This window comes from Neodiprion lecontei, chromosome 6, assembly GCF_021901455.1.
Source record: "Neodiprion lecontei isolate iyNeoLeco1 chromosome 6, iyNeoLeco1.1, whole genome shotgun sequence".
NCBI lineage: Eukaryota > Metazoa > Arthropoda > Insecta > Hymenoptera > Diprionidae > Neodiprion > Neodiprion lecontei.
In genome coordinates this window covers 8,780,896-8,803,192 of record NC_060265.1, presented here as the reverse complement: position 1 = coordinate 8,803,192, position 22,297 = coordinate 8,780,896, and the positions used below count along the sequence as shown (strand labels likewise).

Sequence of the window (22,297 nt, the reverse complement as noted above, 5' to 3'; positions counted from 1 at the left end):
TCTCGAGCTTCCTCTGATTCCCCGAAGCATTTCTCTAATAACTGTTATTATTCTACGGATAACGTGATCGAAATAGTCCGAGTACCACGATGCCCCGCAGCTAGCGTGCCAGCCTTGCAACATGCGTGACTTGCAATAATTAGGTCATCGATCGTTTTGGTCACTGCATATATCGAATTAAACACGATCAACCCTTTGTACTAAATTCCCCGATTAACTGCACCCAGCAATCTCTGTCTAGATGAACCACAACTTCCTACTCAGCAAGTTTATAATGTAGGAAAATTCGAGCAGTATACGTTGCGCGCCGACAGCGAACGCAGAGTCAAGCTGCAGACAAGTTTGATTTCACACAGATTCAATACGAACAAATTCAGAGTAAGAACGTCAACTTTTGTGTTTGTAAAAATTTACAACATACAGAAATTTTCCACACAATATATACTGGTAAACGATAAGAATAGTTTTTATTGTATAATAGTATAAAGACCTCGCGTTGTTTTCGTCAACTTTTACAGTAAATGTATTTTTTTTTCCACTTTTAAAAAATATTCCTGACGTTGACTTTAAACTGCTTGCCTGTGTTCAGTGCAAAAGAATTGTAAAAATTCTTTTCTTGTTTCTTTCGTCGAATAGATTAGGCTTTAATTGATGCATTTGAAATAATTGTTTTCATATAGGTAGAACAAAGCGATTTTTCCAAATGATAAGAAATCTTATTATTATTTTTAATATGGTCAATATTAATGGAAACGTTGCTATTCAAGTAAACACGTGCATTCCTGTATGTAAACAGTCATCGTCAAAGCTATAACGAGTTCACGTCTGATTTAGCAAGACGTCGATTATCTACTTTTACTCTCGTCCTGCCGAGACAATATAACAAATTTTTTTTAAAACAAGAACACTCAAATACTCGCTGCGGTATAACAATTGATCGGAAAAAAATCCATTCCATCGATATGTGAAACGTGGAGTGTGCACACTGTAATAAAGTTATTGAAATGCAACGATGTTTCGAGAACATTGTACACACGTAGATCGAAAAGCAATTAACGCGAAATAGCGATGATCATCGATCCGTGCGCGCACATTTCTCCTTGCAATAATATCTCGTATCGTTTCATTGAACCATAATTGGAGGCAGCAATATTTGTTCGACGATGAAACGGAAATCGAGAAGGCCGAATAAAAATGTATACGTATGAAAAAAAAAGAAAGAAAAAAAAATCACTTCTCGAAATTTAAACGATCTTTACTCCTTACGTATTCACAATAGTAATAGGCCTTGGCGTCACTGCAATTCTGCCTGTAGCACTGTTCCCAGTAGAACTGTTGTATTTGTTCTTCGTTTTCGTAATCGTTGTGGTAGCACATCTTCATGTAATATTGGGAGACGGAGTTTTCGTATATCTGCTGCTGTTGCTGATAGTGATAACTCTGATTGTACTCTTCTATATAATGCTGATATCGTTGAGCAGGGACAAGGACACAGAGGGCAAACTGACGGTCCATGCCGGTGCGATCGGCTCCGATTCTTGACTGGGGGATCTCTTTGGATCTCCTCTGGTGCCGAGCGGTGCGCGCTGCTGCTCACCTCACCTCATCATCACGAAGGCCACCTCGAGACTGGACGTTCTTGGGCATGGACCCGAAATTCCAATCCCCACCTCCGTCCTCCATTTTTAAGGGGTCTCTTTTTCATTTTCCCTCCTTTTTTGCCTCCCCCCCTCCCCCTTTTTTTTTCTTTTCTTTCCTTCTTCTTTCGCCTCGCCGTGTCGTTCTTTTTTTTTCATTATTTTTTGCTTCTTTCTTATTATTATCTCTTATTTTTTATTCTCCTTCGTCCTCCTCTTCTTTTCCTTCTTCTTTCTTTCTTTCTTTCTTTCTTACTTTCATACGATCTTTTTCTTTTTCGTATTCCCTTGCTTCTTATGCTGCTGCAGCGCTTTCGGATCCGGCTCCTCCTCTTCGCTCGGCACACCACCGTCTCTCTTCCAGATTCTCTGGTACTTTTTATACATTATTCTTACTCTCTACTTCATCATCATCTTCTTCTTCTTCCTCTCTTTCTCCTTCCCCTCTTTTTACACGGCGTAAAAACAAGAGCCTCATCTCCCGTCTTCTCGTCTCCCGTGGGCCCCCAGTAACGTAACAAATTTGTTTTCATTATTTATCGCGTACACTGCATATATACATTAAAATAGAAAATCACCATCCTCCCTCACTAGCTATTCTAACTGAACGTCAAAACAATCGATGCTTCAAAGATTTGCGTTATACGGTACAGTGTATACCATATTAACGGTGAATGCCCATCACCCAGATGTTCGAGCTCCCGGACTTTATCCTCATATCCATAACTCGGAACATTAGCAAACTAGTTAAAATGTGTTTTCCGGTTTGATGGATTCGCACGAAATTCCAACATACCCCTAATGCTAAGTTCTCAGCTTTTACATCCTCGTCGGAGGTGAAACAATAAAACTAAACTACCAACTAGTGGCATTGTTTTTTTGTTCGTGCAGAGATGAATGTCGATGATTTGTGAGCATATTATTTTTTAAAATAATATCATGAATGCTAAACAATCAACAAAGTATAAACAGTGAAACCACTACGCTCGTGTTGATTTTTTGCCAACGTTTAAATTCATCTGTCAAATATTTCACATACGTGCATCTAGTCATAATTTTAACCCAAGTTTTTTCAGTACAGCTCGCTATTGATATTTATATCAGTAAAGTCCGAAAATACATATACATATATGCATACGTACGACTCTTTGGTAAATAGGAAGAAGTTTAGAAATTTCGCAGGATATTTTCGTCCTATTATTCTTACATAACTCATATCTTTTTTCGTCATAGTCAAACACACATACGATATTGACAGAAAGTCAAGTCGCTAGTTAACAGGTACATATTATACCTTGTACATCGCATACATACCAGATGTACGTACATAGGTATGCAAGCCTCTGCAAGTTACGGGTGACTCATTGTCAATCTATATTCTACAGATATAGACCGCTTCTTGTTAACAACTTATAAACAACAAGTCCACGAGTTTAGGCCAAAACGTGTCTAGAACGTCAGTTGTACATGGAATTTGCTAGAATCCGTCTCTCCGTTTTCCTGTACCATTGCACACGTTTCATGCGCGCATACACGCGCATACGCACGCTTGTACAAGGAATTCGAACGCCGTGAAAGAAAACGCGGGCACGCACGATGATGATGATGATGATGATGATGATGATGATGATGATGATGATGATGATGATGATGATGATGATGATGATGATGATGATGATGACGATGACGATGATGCAGGGACGTTAGCGAGCGGGCCCAGCAAAGAAGGGGCGGCTCGGGCCCCACGACACAAGACTGCAACATAAGAGCAGCCCGGCAGCAGCCGAGAGCGTAGCTCACCGGTCCCTTCTTCCCGTCCCCTTTGATCCACGGTAGTAGGGCCGACCTTGAGTCCCCACATTATATCTCGTCCTTGTTGGAATTTCTGAGCCCATCGGCCCATCAGCATGTCTCTGATCATCCAAGAGCGAAGGTAAGGACCCTCTCCCCCTTCTCTTGCCCTTACCTCCTCCCCTCCTCTTCGCCCGCCGCTCCTTCCCGCCGTCCCAACAAAACTGGGGCCCGGCTTGCTCGCACACACATACGTACCTTTATTTCGAGCTCAACTATTGACCCGCGTTCCTGACTGCGGAGACGTTGATATTTACGCGGTGTGCATGCCGACCCTAATTATTGTTCTTAACGGTTTGCTCCGGGGTTTCGAATCGTACACCCTGCACATGCCGTGACTTTCGTTTTCGAAATTCCACCTCTCCCTACCGACTGCGGTCTTATTTATTTATTTTCTTTTCTACTATTGTGATTTCTGACAATCGTACGTTTCACGGTACGAGCTTTGTTTTCTTTTAATAGAAGCGATGCGCGTCAATCTTTATATAAATTATTCTCACAGTTAACGCTGAATGATTCACAGTTTATTATTAACACCAACGACAACAATAACAGGGGATAAATGAAGAAAAACTTGACTTGTTCCACTCTTTCTACATTCCTTTCTCGATTTTTTCTCTGCTCATTTTGTTATTCGTACAGTAGTTCGTACGTAATAATACACGACATAGTGGGGATTTTCTGCAAGAGGAAGAGCCTGGAACTAGTATAGAGATTGTTGATTTATCTACACCGTATAGGTATAAGTGTGTATACGTATAATATATATACATATATGTATACAGAAGATCGCGCGAGAGAAGGAAAGCAACGACGCGGAAGAACTCGCGGGGCCTTATTCTTCTTATTCTTATTATTCTTCTCCTCCCTATCTTTCTCCTTCTTCCCCTCCTTCTTCTTCTTCTTCCTCTTCCTCTTCTTCTTCCTCTTCTTCTTCTTCTTCTTCTTCTTCTTCTTCTTCTTCTTTTACCTAAAGTTCCAGCGATGGCATGGAATGCAACGCCCACAAGCGAACGAGGAGAGATCGAACGACGACGAAACGTGGTTGCAGGCTTATTATATTACGTATACCCATACAGGCACATAACATCCGCGGAATGTCGACCCGAGACAAACAAATTCAGATCTAGTCGCGGGTTCGGTATTATACAGGCTTCAATTTAAAAAAGCATGGCATCAGCGTCAGCATCGGCAGATATATATATATATATATATATATATATATTATATTCCTCGCGGTTTAACGGTAGTCATTTATTTCTCTCCTTTGCCGAGGAGGTATTCCCTCTGTTCGAATGCCTGACTGATTGCCGCGGATTCTTTCCCCGCGCGACGACTATAATACAAATGCATACGTGCCTATAAGTATGCGTGTGTATTCCATGGTATAGAGAAAGATATAAGGTTACGCGCTATCCCGCACTCTCAATCGATCGGTCGATGGAATTTCAATTTTTTCGTTTATTATTCCCATCTCTATTTCTCTGCTAGAGACGTACACTCGGCACTGTTCGTGATTCGCTACAACGTTATTATACCTATCGGTACCGCTCGTGGCTCGTACCTGTGTAGACAAGGAATGAAAAAAGAAAAAAAAGGAAAGAAAGAAAGAAGGAAGAAAAAAAAAAAGAAAACAAGGAACAAACGGAATGTGTTATGTAACACCGCGACTCGCGGATGAATATACCAACAGCATTTTAACATACAACCAACGTAGATATCATATAATACCTGCAGGGTGTATTATACGTACAAAATACACGCAATTTCAATAACTGTCTATATAATCACAGGTACTATACCTGATAATAATAAAATATTAAGAGGTATTCGTTTGAAAGAGAAATCGATTTCTCACACAACTATTAGCGAATCTTATAACAGGTAAGTATAATAATATTAATATCAGGTAACTGCGCATCTTTTCAAAATATTCTCGCATACGAAACACATGTGTATATATACCTATATTATGATAGACACTGTACAGCTGTTACGATAATGTATAGAAACGAATAATTCCGCAGGCCTCCTTCTCTTTCCTGCAAAGATAGAAAGAGAGGATAAAAAAAAGAAATAAAAGAAGGTTGATATGGCATCGATTTACCGCATACCGCGGTCTGAACGCGAATAAAAATCGATTGTAGAGATAAAATATTAGGAAAGAGGGAGGAATAGATAGTAAGTTAGATAGTTTCTTCAGTTCCATCCACCCCTCGCGATACGCACCCGCCGTCTCTCTCTGCTATCCGCTCTCCGCTCTCTGCTCTCTGCTCTCTCGCTATAATTTGCAACGCGTGTGCTGCCGCTATCATATCAGTGGCTCCATCTCAGCACATTCCGCGGTACAAGCCCACTCGACTGACTCTCTTCTCTCCCCCTCTCACTCTCTCTCTCTCCCTCTCTTTGCCACAGCGCTCTCTTCGTGCGCGCGCGGAGCCAGTGAAATGAATAACGTCTCAGGTTCGTCCGGCAGAAGGACAGAGAGACGTGAAGAACGAAAGAAAGAAGAAGAAGGAGAAGAAGAAGAAGAAACGTCCGAGTCGAGCGAGCGAGTAAAAGAGAGCGAGAGAAAGAAGTGTGCATATGCATATGTGTGTGTATATATTTATACATATTTGTATATTGCATACAAGCATCGATCGGCACTGTACGATGGAGGCCAAGTGCGCGCGCGCGAGAGCGAGAGAGAGAGAGAGAGACAAGGGCAGGGGGGAGGCCTTAAGGCCCAGCAGGCAGCGGAGGCGAGGGGATAGCGGGGGAGGCAGCAGCGAGGGCACGGCGAGCTCGGAACGGGCTAGGGTGGAGGGAAGGGCAACGGGGGAGGGAGGGATGGAATGCAGCCGAGTGAGGAATTCCGGCCCCTCCCGCATATTTATCTGAGCTCGGCTCCGGGCACGCGGTAAGTGAGGCCCGGTAAGGCCCCTTTTATAGCGTGCCGTGTTGCGGTAGCGAAGGAAGGAAAGCAGGGGGCGAAGGGCGGGTCAAGGGAGGGAATCCACTATACCTACGCCACGGACACGCTATACCCGAGGAATGCCAAGTGTTTATAATCGAGAACTTCTCTCTCCCTCTCTCTCTCTCTCTCTCTCTCTTCCTCTCCCTCTCTGCGTGTTTCGTCAGTGATGGCAAATTCGTTCTTATACATGCATATAATACAATACATAGGATATATGTATAGAAACGTTGGTTAGGCGTACACGTTGCGCATGCATGTATGCATGCACGTATATCTTGCGTATGCCCACACAAAAGTGAACTGCACAGCAGGCAGGCTGGCAGGCAGACGGACGGACAGACAGATAGACAGACAGACAGACAGACAGACAGTGAGACAGACGGACGTACGGATAGATAGACAGCCAGTCAGACCAGCAGCCAGGCGAACAACGAGACGTTAAACAGATATATATACATCTGTATATATGTATATATATATATGTATTATAGGGGAATAGAGTGTGTAACGCAACAACGTTTGTGTCATTCTAACAATGGGGGGGGGGGGGGGGGGGGGGGGGATTTTGAATATCTATAAACAACCTGGTGTACGTACGTAATATTTTTGAGGGAGGCTTGATGTGGGTTGCACGAATTGAAAAGCATTAATGGAGATTCCTACCTCGCGAGGATGTTAATTGTGTTCTGAAAATTTGATTTTTATTTCTGTTTTATTTTCTTTTCACTTTTTCAAGAATTTATTTTTTATCACAGAGCGTAAGAAAGTGTTGAAAAATTAGTAACGCAAGCAAAGTCAATTCAAACTTTCCGAAAATGTTTTTAGTCTTAACCGCCTTGTCAAGTAAATTGTTCACGATGATTCTTGTATTAAATTGAAGAAATTACAATTTTTTAAATCTGACTTCAATCGTTGTGAAACGACAGATCGTCGGAGAAAATATAAAAATATATTGAAATAAGTAACAGAAAAAGTCAACTCGACGAATACAACGAAATCCCATTTCCGAAAGATATATAATTACATTCAAATTTTGCATCGCGAGTTGAGAGTCGTTTATACACAATAATATACAATCCGGCATCAGTCCCGAAGAATGTTGTTTACGCGCTTGCGTCGCGTCGCATCTGGCGCGAGTTCTTAACTGAACCCTTAAAAAAAAATACTAATAAACTTTCACGGAAGTAAACACATTAGCGATAATATGCAGTATGTACCAGATTAACATAATACCTACGACGAGATGCGTGACTTGCCGGTTCAATATTTACGGCATCAAATCAAATCACCGCTGTGCCCGGTTGATAATGATACTTTGGCTATCGATGTAAATTTGAAGAAAAAAAATCTCTCTTCTTCTTCTTTCGGTCGTATCTTTTTACCTTCAGTTTCCGTTTACTCTCCTCTCATTTATCTTTTCAACGATATTCCATGGGATATATAAAATGGTCGTTCCACGTGCACAGCGTGTAACGCATCGTACTAATGTACGTATAATATGTAAAACGTAGAGTATGCATTCACACGCATACAGGTTACATGTAATACGATGATTTCGTTCGATCAAAATATTTCTGGGAATTGGGGGGAGTATGGGCGTTGACGAAGGACGCGAGGAGGTCTGAAATCGGGGTGAACAAAATGCGGCCGGAGATTAAAATGATTAGGGTTAGAACGCTACTGCAGGGAGCCAGCCTCACGTGATACCCCTGTGGCTACCGAATTCCGTTCGAAATGGGCCCGAGGGGGGCCCTGGAACTCCGTACTCTCAGTGGCCCCCGAGGTCCGGCCTATGAACCTACACGCCACACTCCCCCCCTTTTTCCTCTTCTTCGCGTAACCTTCAGGCCCCTTTCGTGCCAGTCAAGTCCCAAACTTGTGCACAAATTTTATGTTTCGATGCGTGTGTACGAGGTACGTGCGTATAAAATTACGTATATATAACGAGTGTGCGATGAATAACCGTCAGCGAAGAAGCTGAAGAGAGAAAGAATCTTTTTTCTCCTTAGCTTGATTCGTCGAAATATATAAACACGTACATTTTTTTTTTTTGTCGGAAGTTAATCGCGTAAGTGAGACGCAAGAACGGAAACGGAATTCAAACTATGCGACTAGTTCGATATATATGCTACCAATAATGATTTCCGTTGGCCAGTAATGGTAAGGGAATAAGGGAGGCGGGAATTTCTAATTCCCTCTGGTCCCTCCATCTCTCTGGTGAGAAAAGTAAGTACATATCCGAGGCCCGATCGCGTAGCGTTACAGGGCCTGACGCTCTGGAAAGGAATTTCTTTAGGTCGGACCAGCTGCCGAGTTTTCGAACAAAAGCCGGGGGATATAAAAGAAGGATTTCTCGACGCGCACGTGGCCGTTCGGAGAGAATATACGGGCTGGTATTACGGCATGGCGATGGCGATGGTCAGGGCGATGGGTTTGCGGACCGGGAACTCTGCAGCGAGACACGCGACGTCCAAACCACCGGCTGCCACCCCGTAGCGTTTCGGACAATACGAGTATTCAAATTCCCGGAAAATGAAAAACAGTGGGGAAAGTAATGAAAACGAACAAGAGCCAACAAGCTTGCGGCAGATATATTAATTTAAACGACTGAAATAACGCATAATTGTATACATTATGTACGTATGTATACGTACGGAGAAAGGACTTTGTCAAGTTTTCTTCGAAACGTGGCGAAAGAAGTGATTTCTTCATTAGATTCAGAAAAACGTCATTTGATTCAACAACGACAACGAACAATAACGAAAAAAAAAAAATTATTTTACCATCGTAATTGGTAAATTCGACATTCTTCTTGCTCGCAGGTTTCTTACAAAACGACTCGTAGCATGATTTCGACAAACAGTGCAGAAACTGGTTCGAATATAAGTATATGGTGTAAACGCGGATTTGATTTAAATTCTTTTAACCTCTTTGGCATCGCCGAAGGCACCTTTTTTACTCCATCTTCACGAACCAACATACCTCGACTCGTCGTGGATGGACACACCTGGTGCAAAGGCAACTTCCAACGTTTCGCGGTTATAATTATAATTTACTCAGAAACAAGAGAGAGAAAGATAGAGAAGGAGAGAAAGAGAGGGACCGCGGTATTTCTTTACTTTGTTTCCCTTTTCCAACATATATTTTTATTTATCTTTCTTCCCTTATTTTTGGTTTTTGTTTTTATTCTGCGTATATAATTTATCACCTTGTTTTAATTATCAGAAAACTAAACATACAATTCCGTACACTGCCCGGATGATCGTAGAATTATTTCTCGAATTTTTCGAACTTGAATATTATGCATAGCGTGTAGCGACTGAAATTGTGGCCCGCATGGTTTTCATAAAATTCACACTTTTGGAAGCAAGAAGAGAAAAAAATAATACATGTACGTAGAAAAAAAAGGCGCGCGTGCAAATAAAAATAGAAAGACCGAAATCTTTCAAAGTCGTGTTAAATTTATTTCAACCACATCCTGTTAAATATTCCCAATGAAACTTGGATGGGGAAAAAAATAGGTTCAAATACAACGAGAACACATCTGCAGGATAAAGTATATAAAGAAAAAAAAATGTTGAATTTACATTTCGGACTTCCAACATATTCACGATCTGTAATAAATAGTCCCAATATCTTTTCACAATCGTGTAAGTTATCTCCGAAACTCTTCCGAGTTCCGCGTTTCCGGTTTCAAGAAACAGAAACGCCACATTACACCATTAAAGTCCTGAACTTTGCAACAAGCAGGACACTAATAATTGACCGATCGTTTCCCGCATGTGTGTCATAGGTGTGCACGTTTTATCCAAGAGTATAAAACTCGGCTGGCTTCTACATCGACGCAGCGTAGTTCGCGAGTTTTGCCACAGAGTGCGCCACCGTTTCTCCCGCTCGCCGAGAATGGGGGGACGCGAGGGAAAAGTGAAGCAACCGAAGAAAAACAAAGAATGAAAAACGTCCGATTTTTCGTATATAAACATTAAAAGCGAGGACCAAAGCTCGTGTCATTGCATGCAACTTCCGGTTTCATGATAAAAAGTAAATCACATACAGATAGTGCAAAATTGACGATGTACGCTTGAAATTTTAGGTTAACCGTTCGTCGTCAATTGTTTCTAAATATCCAGAGTACACTAATGTTTATGAATGACTTAACCTTCCGGCTAACTTGTTTTCGGTCCGGAACAAAATGCGAGAGCTCGATTCTGTACAAATGATCCGCCAATGACTGGCGATGCAGCTGACGCGAGTATAGAATCGAACTTGCATTTTGTTTCGGACCGAAATCAAGTTAGCCGGAAGTTTAAGGAATTAATAAATATTACTGTACAGGAAGTAAACTGTGACAATACCTACTGCGATACGATCGTAAATCACTACGATTTCATATTATATTATATGTATAGTTTCAATTCTAACGCGACACATTTCATTCGAATTCGAAAAAGAATATTGAAAAATAAATACTAGACAGAATATTCGAGTGTATATAACTATCTATTGAACATCAGTCAGCCTGCGGGCTATTAATCAATCGGTGGAAATGATGTATGTAGTAGACAAGTCAATATTTCTACCGTTCCAACATATTGTGCATGCATATTATATCATGTGTGTATAATACATATCTAAAAATTAAAGTGAACCAGCCGTAGTGGATGAATGGATGAATGGATGGATGGATGGATGGATGGATGGATGGATGGATGGATGGATGGATGGATGGATGATACAACAAACTGATTGGGTTGTCCTCTGCAACATCATATAAGGATGTACATATACGAGTACGGAGTGTATATATATATATATATACGTAGTATATGCAACTGGGATGATTAGAGCGATTAACTCCGTTTAATCATCCAAAGATATTAGTAATTTCGAGAAGAGAGATGTAATTGATTAAAACTTAAATCGCGTGCTGCATCAACAGCGTTGCTGGTTATCTTGGGCCCGACTCGACTGGCCCAAACCGTTGGCGCATGCGCTCCAAGTACTCGTGATGATCAGATGGCCCCGAAGCCGCGTCGCGTCTTACAGAGTTCTTTCGACGCTGGCGCCATCGAGAATGCAATTATCATAAACGCCGGAGCGAAAATATGTATTCAGGCGCGATTAATTTCGAAATGAAGCTTACGGGAACAGTGGCTTACTTCAAGGCTCGCAGCTGCGCATCACGGCGCGATGTTTAAAATTAATTTTACTCATCGTCAGGTGAGTATACATTACTGACTGGCACAAGCTGAAAGATTATATCCATAAGTTTGCGCGATATTCATGCATACATAAAAGAAATTAGGGGATCCCCATCTAGCGAACGTGAAAACGGAAATAACGACGCGATTCTGTATGCAATTCTGAATTTAAAAAAAATTCCAATACATTTCCGTAGTGTTTTTGTTCAGAATTGTATATACAATGGGGCTGACGCGTCTTTTTTCGCCTTCGAGATACGTGGAATTGGATAATTTGAGATACATACGTCAACGTCAAAATCGACGGGGGCAGCCCCTTAACGTCTCGCGATTATTCAAAGCTGGAAATTTCTTATGTATTCAATGCGAAAATAAAAGACTGTTCTTTATTTTATCGCAATGGTGTTCTTTTGTTGGAACGATGGCTCCATAACATTTATATATACAGGTAAATGTAATAAAATGTATAATAAATCTAAAAACAAAGCCCACTCACTCTCTGCAATCGTCTCTAGCTGCAGGATGTCAATTTTCACGAGCAAGTTATTATACCTCTACGTATATTTTGTTGCTTGTTTTAGATAAGCGCGACTACAATTATTTACCGAGCGGTATCTCGAGACGCGGTATATATTATAGGCCAGGCGCTCGGTATCCCCGGCATTCCATTCCTATACGTATGTGTACATACATACACCCGCGGGCTGAGGATGGTAACAAACGTTATACACAGGTATATATGTATAATAGCTATAACATATGCCGAATAGAACTTGAGGTTGGTAAAAGCCCACGACGAATATCGTTGGCCAATAAGTTATAAGATTTTTTTTTTTTAATATACGTGTGCGTGTATGTGTATATATATATGTAAGTTTACGCATATGTGTCAAGCATCGAGTGTCGTATACACGCATATCTATAACAATACAACAACAATAATAATAATATGAATAATAGTACTCTACACGCGAATGAAATTGCAGACGACTCGTGTTATCGTCTGATTCATTATTGTATCAATTTATTCTCGTTGCATATCGAGTACGAGTAGAGTGCAATTCATTACACACAGCTGTGTAAAATTAAAAGATATTAATTATACGAATAATACACTATTTGTTCAAACTCTTTCTTTCTTTCTTTCTCTCTTGATTTATTTATTTATTTATTTATAGATTAATGGGAGAAAAAGAACATATTCTACACAACTTGTTACATACGTTATGAAGAAGATGAAATAATTCTACAGCTCTCTAAGAGCCAATTGTACCGAATATAACGATTTTGACAAAGCGCAGGAGTTGCAGCTAATTATTATCGACGCAACCACTCCGTGTTTATTAATTATTTAATAATAACAATAACAGATGGTGCAAAAAATTTACCACGCTCGATGCATAACGCCGTGAAGGAATATTTTTTTTTATTCTATCAAAAAATATTCGTTAGTCAAAGAAATAGGGATAAAACAAAAAAAAAAAAACCAACAACGACTATCGATTCAATATCTCGCGCAATATGTGAAAAAAATGCCGAAGAGATGATAAAAGTGCAATGGCTCGTTTGTCAGTTGCAGGCAAGTAAAACTCGACGCGCACTGACTGCAGAATTGCTAAAAGTTCTTCGAAACTGAGCGTCTAGTTTACAGCCCTTTACGGGAATACGTCATAAACGCGCAGGAGGAGTTCTTACCTTATAAAGGCGACGCACAGTCTGTAAATGACGTTATTTATACAGACCCGGTTGTATAACATTATGCATTATACACGTATAAATAGTTAACAACCCATTGGCCGCGGTTTGTAAGGTGGATACATTTATTGTTAGTTATACACGTACCGAATATGGTGCGCGATTATCTTTTCTTTTTTTTTTTTTCAGTTTCAAGAAATGCGTGCAACCTGCAGAGCAATATCGAAAACTACTCGCTATATATACGATAAATAATCCTCCTTACGCATGAAACTCGCGCTCCAGGCATCGACTTGGTATCTCTGCGTTACGTATATTGCATGTATAGTGTATACGTATACGTGCATAATAAATAATAATAAATATGGTGTCGCATACCTGTGCGTCCATTATACACATACGTGTATTACATACATTGGTTATAAACCGGAGAACTTTCCCCAGTTGGAATTTGTAAAATCTGGTAGGATCTCGGTGGTAATGGAAGCCATTACGTACCCATACATCGTAATACACATATGCACATAGTCATATAATATACGTAATAGTGCCAATAATTATATACTTATATGTATATTATTTGTAGATGTATCATACGATCTACGTGATGTGTATACTTCGCGTTTTATTAACTTTGCCAAATTTACGAGCTACGGCAGAAAACTTGTAATTTATTTTGCCCCTTTGAAAATATTTATAATTATTATCCGTCGCGTATGTTACGTAGATTATGAACGTACCCGCATGGTATCCGTGCATATATGTATATCATTGTAGAAATACCTAAAACAATTGTGATAATAGTTTGCATAACGTATATCCAACTATATACAGATTCGATCGGCTTCTCATTCGCTATTCGACTTCTTTGAAAAAAAAAATATCAGATGCAAGTAAGAAGAAATACATGTGTGTGTGTGTGTGTGTGTGTGTGGGGGGGGGGTATGGTATCGTTTTTCAAATCGTTTGAAAATAAAAAGATAAAATAACGTATCTTTAAAAAGATTTCGAGATTGGAGCTTTGGCGCAAGTTCGGAAATATATTTGTTATTTTAATTAGCCGAAATCAGATTAGATTTTTTTATCGCGCAGCATCATGTATTACATAGGTACTAACATGTACTGCGGCTTGATATTTTCCTCATCTTTTCTCTCTCTCGCTCTATTCGCCTATTTCACCGACCGCGAGTCGAGTTGATAATGCGAGTTTTGTTATAACGCTTATACAGATTTCAGGTATTAAACAGCCTGTTTCTTTTTTTTTTTGTTAAATTTTCTTGGACACGGCGTTTACAGATTCTTTAATGATTTATTCATTTCATGTGAAACTATGCAGTTTGTTGAAACCCGCCCAACGAATATTGTATTTTTCATTCCGATTCAAATTCGCATGTGAAAAATGAGTCCTTCATGTATGAATATCGATGAGTAACGCACGAAGAAAAAAAAAAAAAAAACAATCGACGCAGGCCCGAAAATTAAAAACGGTGCCGAATACCCAGCTTACGATACAAGTTCAAACGTATAAAACGCATAATAAGGGAAAGGTAAAAACACGTATGTCGTTCAGATTAATTCATCGCCCGCGGCAGCGATGGAATAAATTATTCAGAAATTGGAAATATTCTGATCATAAAATTACAATTATAAGCATTTTTACAAACTCAAGTAATTATTGTTACAACACTGACCTGTCCTATTCGATAATATACGTTACACGTTATATATATATATATATATATATATATATATATATATATATATATATATATATATATATGTGTGTGTGTATATAGATACATGCATACATATATTAATAAACGTAATAAAAACACGTTAATTCGCACGGTAATATTACATTTTCGAACAACAGTATTCTTATCTCATTATATATTATAAACCCGCGGTATCTGAATATCAAATTATTATACGAGACATATTATATTTAACCGCTGGAATTAAGATCGTATCTATAATCTGTACATTGTATATATATGTGTGTGTGTCTGTGTGTGTGTGTTTAGCCTCTCAAAAGATATCTTAAAAATTCCTCGAATACCTACGCGTCAAACTTGGCGTGTGGACAAAAAAAAAAAAAAAATAGTGAAAATAATATTGAATGTAACGACGATTAAAAATTAGTAGATTTTTATTCGTTTATACATAAGTATCCCGATTTATGTTACATGGTATATGTTTTTTTTCCCCTCTTTTTGTTCGCCGCTGCATGTAACGTACTATGTGTATAATAATAATAATACGTGACACAGACTCAGGGAAATAACCGGGATTTTTCCTCTCCGTGGAATGCGAGGCAAATTACGCGAGACGGTGCTGGGTTAAATAACAATAACGACAATATTAACGACAGCAATAAGTTGATTCGATTAGCACGGGCGTAGTTTTATCTTATTGCTGGTTTCCTTCGGGTGTCGTTTATGCATGCAGGTATCTGCTCTGCAGAGTGTAAACGTGCACATGTTTACATAAATCTAGGTATATGTGCGTGCAGCTTGTTTTCTCTCCTACCATTTCTTATTCTTATTCTTCTTCTTCTCACTGGAAGTGTTTAGGAACCGGCCCACGACAATCTTAAACGAACTGTTAAGCTCGATTACCGACCCTGCCGCGGACGATGGGGTCAGCGGATATTAAGGAATGCGTGTAGTTATACCTACGACACGTACCTGACTCCTGACCCTTTCGACCGATCGTTTTTAACGACCGGATACGCCGCCCGTAGTCCCGGCCCCGGCTCTCACACATACGCACATTGTGAATTGCATTATATATCGTGTACAGTTTATTACGTACACCGGTCGTCACGTGACCCAGCCTGCGGTATCGCAAATAACGAGAAGAGAAAAAAGTTGACCGCCAAGATTCATCTCGATTTGTTTATTTTATTTTATTTTATTTTATTTTGTTTTATTTTATTTCTTCAATACCAACTTGTACACGAAAACAAATCACTTACGCGAATCATTGTATTATAAAACAGAGAAATACGTTGACCGATTGTTATCATTTTTGCAGCAAAATTACTCGCGGTGTTTCTACCGTGAACCTGAAACTCGATGTTAAAGGTACGATTTTAATTCTTGCCGACTTTCAAATATTCCGAAAACTGTAACGAGCCTGACTCATAATTACGCAGGAGTAAAGCAAGAAAAAAAAAAAAAAAGAAACTTTAACACATCATTTCATTTTACCAAAATAATAAAAAGTTTATACAAAGTATTTCTCGGTTATAATTGCGTAGGATTAAATTTTCCATCGTGATTATTCCAGCATTATAATCTCTATGATATACCTAGACGTATACCGATCGGGGTCATTGGCCTGAATCTGATTAGTCATATTACGAGTCGAAAACACCAACATTCGCAAAATAAAGGGGGGAAGGAAAAAAAAAAGGACAAGCCAATGATTACAGAGTGCGTATAATTTCCAGAGATTCTGAAAACGTCGCAGTCACGATGAAAGAATTTCCGTATAAAACCCACGGACGATCATTCTACGAAGAATGAGACATGGAACAGAGTATATTATAAAATTAAACGATTCTACAAATCGTTTGGAATTTAATCGTCCACGAGTAGCCCAGCCCAGCGTAAGACGAGCGTCGGTGTGTGTATAAATTTAATAATTTCCCGGTGATCAATGGCAGTTATTTTCATATTACATATATTAACTCCGAGAATTTGATACTTCGTTGATTACTCTTCGCGTGAGTATTATTGACACGTATATTATAACATACGATATCGTCAAACTCGTCAGATACGAATCGATTATGCCCAGCCATTACAGGTAAGTAATACGTATAAAAATGTCGTTACCTTAATTCAAATTAATAATGCGATCAAGCCGTTATGAAATACTACTACATCAACTTCGACGTTATTCCAACATAAATAATTCCCGGAATTTTAACGGTCAAGATTCGTAGCCTGCAGCGTTTCCTAAAAAAGAATTCTTACCTAGATAGAATAACGAGCGATAAGAAATCGAGAGAAATGGGCGGAGGCGGGGATCGAATATTGATAAATTCAACGGAAGCGTCGCATTAAACGTATTATCTTCTTTACCTTTTATATACCCGAGGAATTTTATCAGGCATAAGAAATGTCGGACGATCGATCAACAAAGATCAGGCACGCGTTTAATGCAGCAGAGTTTTCGTTTAACAGAATTTCTCTGAAACGGGATAAAAGCCTGTATTCTCTATGTAAACTGCGTATACGAATTATACATAAAATTTCATTACAATTTATAGACCAACGTGTATATATATATTCGTACAAGAATAATTAATTTATACATGATATTTCGAGCACGGTAAAAGTGTCACTTTTTGAACGATCAACTACGTATTTTCATCGATATAAACATGTATGTATGTATATATTGTTTCGTTTAATCTTGACTGTATAAATCATCGTCATTGTATAGACATTATATGTGTAAAGTTGTGTATTTGCCTAATACATACACGATGGACAGAAATACGATCACGAGAAGAAAACAAAAAATCGATATCGATGTATGCGTATGAAATTTCTAAAACACTCTAGACAATAGATAATTTATAATAATCTATAATAAAAGTACAATGGCGATTCTTACGAAGACCGGGGGCAGCTGTTATACTCGAATTTCATAAATATTCCGGCATCGTGCGAGGGGCAGCTATATTAACAGTATATAATATCTATAGTGTATACATACATACATGAATATAACATGAATGTACGTAATGAAATCGTATCATACATATACTAAATATACTATACATCGTGTATATATATATAATTATATATACATACACACACACACACACACACACAATAAACAATGTCAGGTAATTTATCACCCCAGATAAAATCCTCGGAGAGATATCAAGCCCGCATTCCAATCCGATATCGTCCGATAAAGTTCGACCTTTCGATGATTCAACTTCCCCGAGAGACGCGTACAGCGTACAATTATTTTATGTATTTATTATTTTTGCTCTTCTTTTTCATCTATTTCCATTTCATTTCCGTCCCTGTTATTCGGGGCAAAAATAAATCCGCGCGTTAAGAACTTATTTTTTAAACACAAACACGAGTCGCGATGTTGCTGTTGGAAGAATCTATTGGAAATTCCGATGACTGTAATTCTTTGCTATATATATATATATATATACAGTGATAAGTTTTTCGCACTTAACGGTTATATTGCGTCTTGATAATGAAAATTAGCGAGAAGGGTAAACGAGGCGTAGGATGGAGAGAGGCAAGGATGAGCGAAAAGAGAGAGAAAAAAGAAGAAGAAGAAAAAAAAAAAACACAAATACAAATAACGCTAAAAAAACCAGCTATCCGAAAATGAAACAGCCGAGGATACATCATCGGTTTCTCTCATCTCCGAACAGCCGTATAATCAAGTGAAATGATCGCTTCTGTCTAGCTCTGGCATCGGGCCAATGGTCAGTAATTCGTGTAGGTGCGGTGTACGTGTCACGTGTCAATTATTTCTTCTGCCCCGTTGCACATATACGTATAAAGTGTATATATACATGTATACGGCATATTTCAAAGCTTCGCAACACCTGGAGTCGATAATTAAAAAGCTCGATCGCGTGTCTCGGCCGCACCCCCGGCAAATTCTTTTTTCCTTTTCTCTTTCACTCGTTCGTTTCGCGTACGCTGTAAAAATTTTACCCATCAAAAGATTGTCGGAGATAAAGAGATACAAGAACCGTTGTAAATTTTCTTCCCCAACGCAACATTGTCGATAAATTTATCTGTAATTGTAAAAAACGGAAAAGAAAAGAAAAAAATTCGCATCGAATCTTTTTTATTAGCAATTTCCGGACAACTGTACCGAGTGAATTTTTCGTAACGTTATTCAGGGAATTTAAACAAGTGTATATGAGATAATTTTTATCGCAATTAGATGATGGAAAAAATTTTTCCTTCGGATTATTCTTGCACCGTGCGAGGAGAGAACCGTCAAAGTTTATACCTATTTCCTAACGTTTATCAGCCTCTCTCATCCGCTGCAGGTTTTCAAGTAAATACAGGTAAATAAAGATAGTCTCAGCGTGTGACATAAAACGCGCATACCCGCATACGTTTAATACACATGTGCGTGCATACGACTTGTGTAATATATACCTACGTTCAGAATAGGTGGTTAAAGTCTATTATAAAACGCCGAATTAATCTCGTGGGGTATATATCGAGTCGGTGGTTATATTTAGACATGGACACCCATTGGAATTCTCAATGATTTTATACCCGTACGCATAGGTGAGTTTTATACACGATACGGCTATGGTATAACGACCGTTGGCCTTTGCCATCGAACCCAAGTTTCTCTCTCTCTCGCGTCATACACGCACGTATTATTATAAATATGAATATACGTGTGATATCCATACTCGGCAGCATACGCGATGGAATCTCGTTATTATAACATCTGGAGAGTTCCGTGAATTGTAATAAAATTCAAGAATAATCATTTTTTACATTCCGATCGGTATCGGAAACAAATTTTTTTTTTTTTTTTTTATCGTTGCATTTTCTCGTCAATTTGGTACATTTGAATATATGATTTGTCAGAGATTGCAACGTCGTTGATTTCCGATTAACAAACAGTAATATTAAATTAACCGTTGCGAAGAATAAACAAAAATCTGTACCACTTAATTTATAAAAATTAGTTTCACTCGTCAAATTAAGTCATCCCGAGTAAAGAAATCGAACGAATCTACTAAATTTTTACCGTCGTATTTAAAAGCGATTTTGAAATGAAAATCGACGTATCTCACGAATACATATCTCTCTACATCTGTGAATGTAACGTACTCAACGTTTCTTTAAAATTCAGTGTCATGTATAATATCAGCAATATTATTATATCCCTAAAACGGGGATGACAAAGTAATTAAGAACCATTGTGCAGTGGGGTGAAAATGAGGATGCCGAGAATCGTAAGGCATAGGCACAATACGACACGTGAATAATACCAACGATTGCACGATGATATAGTTATGAAACAATCCCAACACGAGTTCGTATTATATACGCCTGTATCACATACTGTATATATATATATATATTTATCTATCTATCAGCATATATCTGTATATCTGTATATTTTTTGTACAGACGGGTTCCTCGCGAGAGAGTGAGAGAGTGAGAGAGAAGAGACGCGTGCATGCGTAGGTTTCCCCCTGGAAGAGATGCCAGGAGAGTTCGTCGCCCCGCCAGGGAAATGATTCCGAGCGTCGCTCCCAGTCCTCCTCCCCCCTGCCGTTACTACGTTATACGTATGCAGCCTACGTGGGCAAAGGGGTATTACACAAACACAACGCCCGAAGGACCGAAATGTACGTGTATGAGTATAGGACACGTTTGCTGCACGTTCCTTACAAACCTTCGGTGTATAAAGTTGTAATGGTTGATGAATAAATAACAATCCTGAGGATCGGTACGCAGGATTCGATCAGTTTCGAAGTTGAATAACGGATTCGACGGAGTCTGTACGTCTGTTCGATATAGTCATAGATTTAATATCGCAAGTGTAATACAAGTTAAACAAGTTGCAGAAATTGACGTAACATCGAGAGATGAATTAGCGTCTAAACTGTAGAGAAAAAAAAAAGAAAACTTCATTTGCAGCTGAATTGCTAATTTTTATATTCCAGTGTATAAGGCAATTGAGCCCCTATTTTTTCGGCACCATATTGGGAATTTCAAAATACCCGAAAACTTTGTTGCTGTAAAAGGTGCGAATGAAATCGTCACATCGAATATCGATAGAATACATTGTATATAAAAAATGACCATTGATATTGTAAGCACGCTCGCAAGTTTTAAAAATAGAGATTCAAACTCTTCCTGCTGACATATATACCTACGTACATGTAAGCGTTAGACGAAGAATCTGTCACGTAGTAAACGATTCTTATTTCAATCGTAATTATTTCTTTTACATTATACCAAACATACCATATTAAATATTACCGAATATTGCTTCAAAAATAAAATGAAAAAAAAAAAAAAAAACTTAATGTCCACCTTCTCAATGGTTCAAGTTGTTGTCCTGTATCCACCAAGGATCAAAACACTCACCACATAATACAATGAAAATCGCAAACGACATGCTATATATCGTAAAAACGGTTAAAATTATATAATAAGTCCTCCTCCTTATAGCAGTATAAATAATAATTAATTATGGAACATTCTAGCATTCTACATTGCGTATTGTACACAAAAAAAAAGGAAAAAAAAAAAAACAGAAAAAAAGGAAGAGAACGAGAACGACACTCTAACAGTACGTCTGTTTTCAATAAAAGTATGAACGGATTATAAACATATAGCACATACAGTATATGTATACGTATACTATATCGATACTGACGACAATCGTACACGTCAGCTTTTCTCTTATTGTCAGCGTATAATGTATTACACACACACATTAACCCATGCATACGTACATGCCGTCATCCCATACGAAATACGTGTCTCTGCGTGCATCGTATACATACCTATACATGTATATGTATTACAAATACGTACACAAGTATATACGTACATAAAACTATATATACATACATATATATATATATATTATCTGTATAAGTATACGAGAAGGCCCCGGGGCTCCCGCCGTTGCAAGCTCTCGGTGGTGAAGCGCCCGAGGCCCGATATACGAGCGTAAGACCAGTGGCCACTATACGCCAAAAGAGGGGGCGAAAGAAAGACAGAGAGAGAGAGAGAGAAATAGAGAGATAGAGAGCCGAGTGGCGCGGGGCCCAACGAGGGGGGAGAGAACGGGGACCGAAGGGCCCGCGCATCTTCTCGCCGCCGCGATGCATTGAAAGGAGCATGGCAGCGGGAACGAAGGAAGCAAGAACGGCGCGGTGAGGAGAGGAGAGGAGAGGAGAGGAGAGG

General features: G+C 39.0%; 1 protein-coding gene across 5 annotated transcripts in view; it reads right to left on the bottom strand.

Moving 5' to 3' along the window:
* Window positions 1-22,297, bottom strand: part of LOC107218455 (protein kibra) — a 60,561-nt gene that overhangs the window by 8,181 nt on the left and 30,083 nt on the right. The window contains exon 1 of one of the 5 annotated variants that reach the window (XM_046742875.1): window positions 1,267-1,712. The exons of the other annotated variants lie outside the window; for them this stretch is intronic. Coding sequence (XP_046598831.1) covers window positions 1,267-1,515 — 249 coding nt within the window. The 5' untranslated portion in view covers window positions 1,516-1,712. Of the gene's footprint in view, window positions 1-1,266; window positions 1,713-22,297 lie in introns of those variants that run through there. 5 annotated transcript variants of the gene reach the window in all.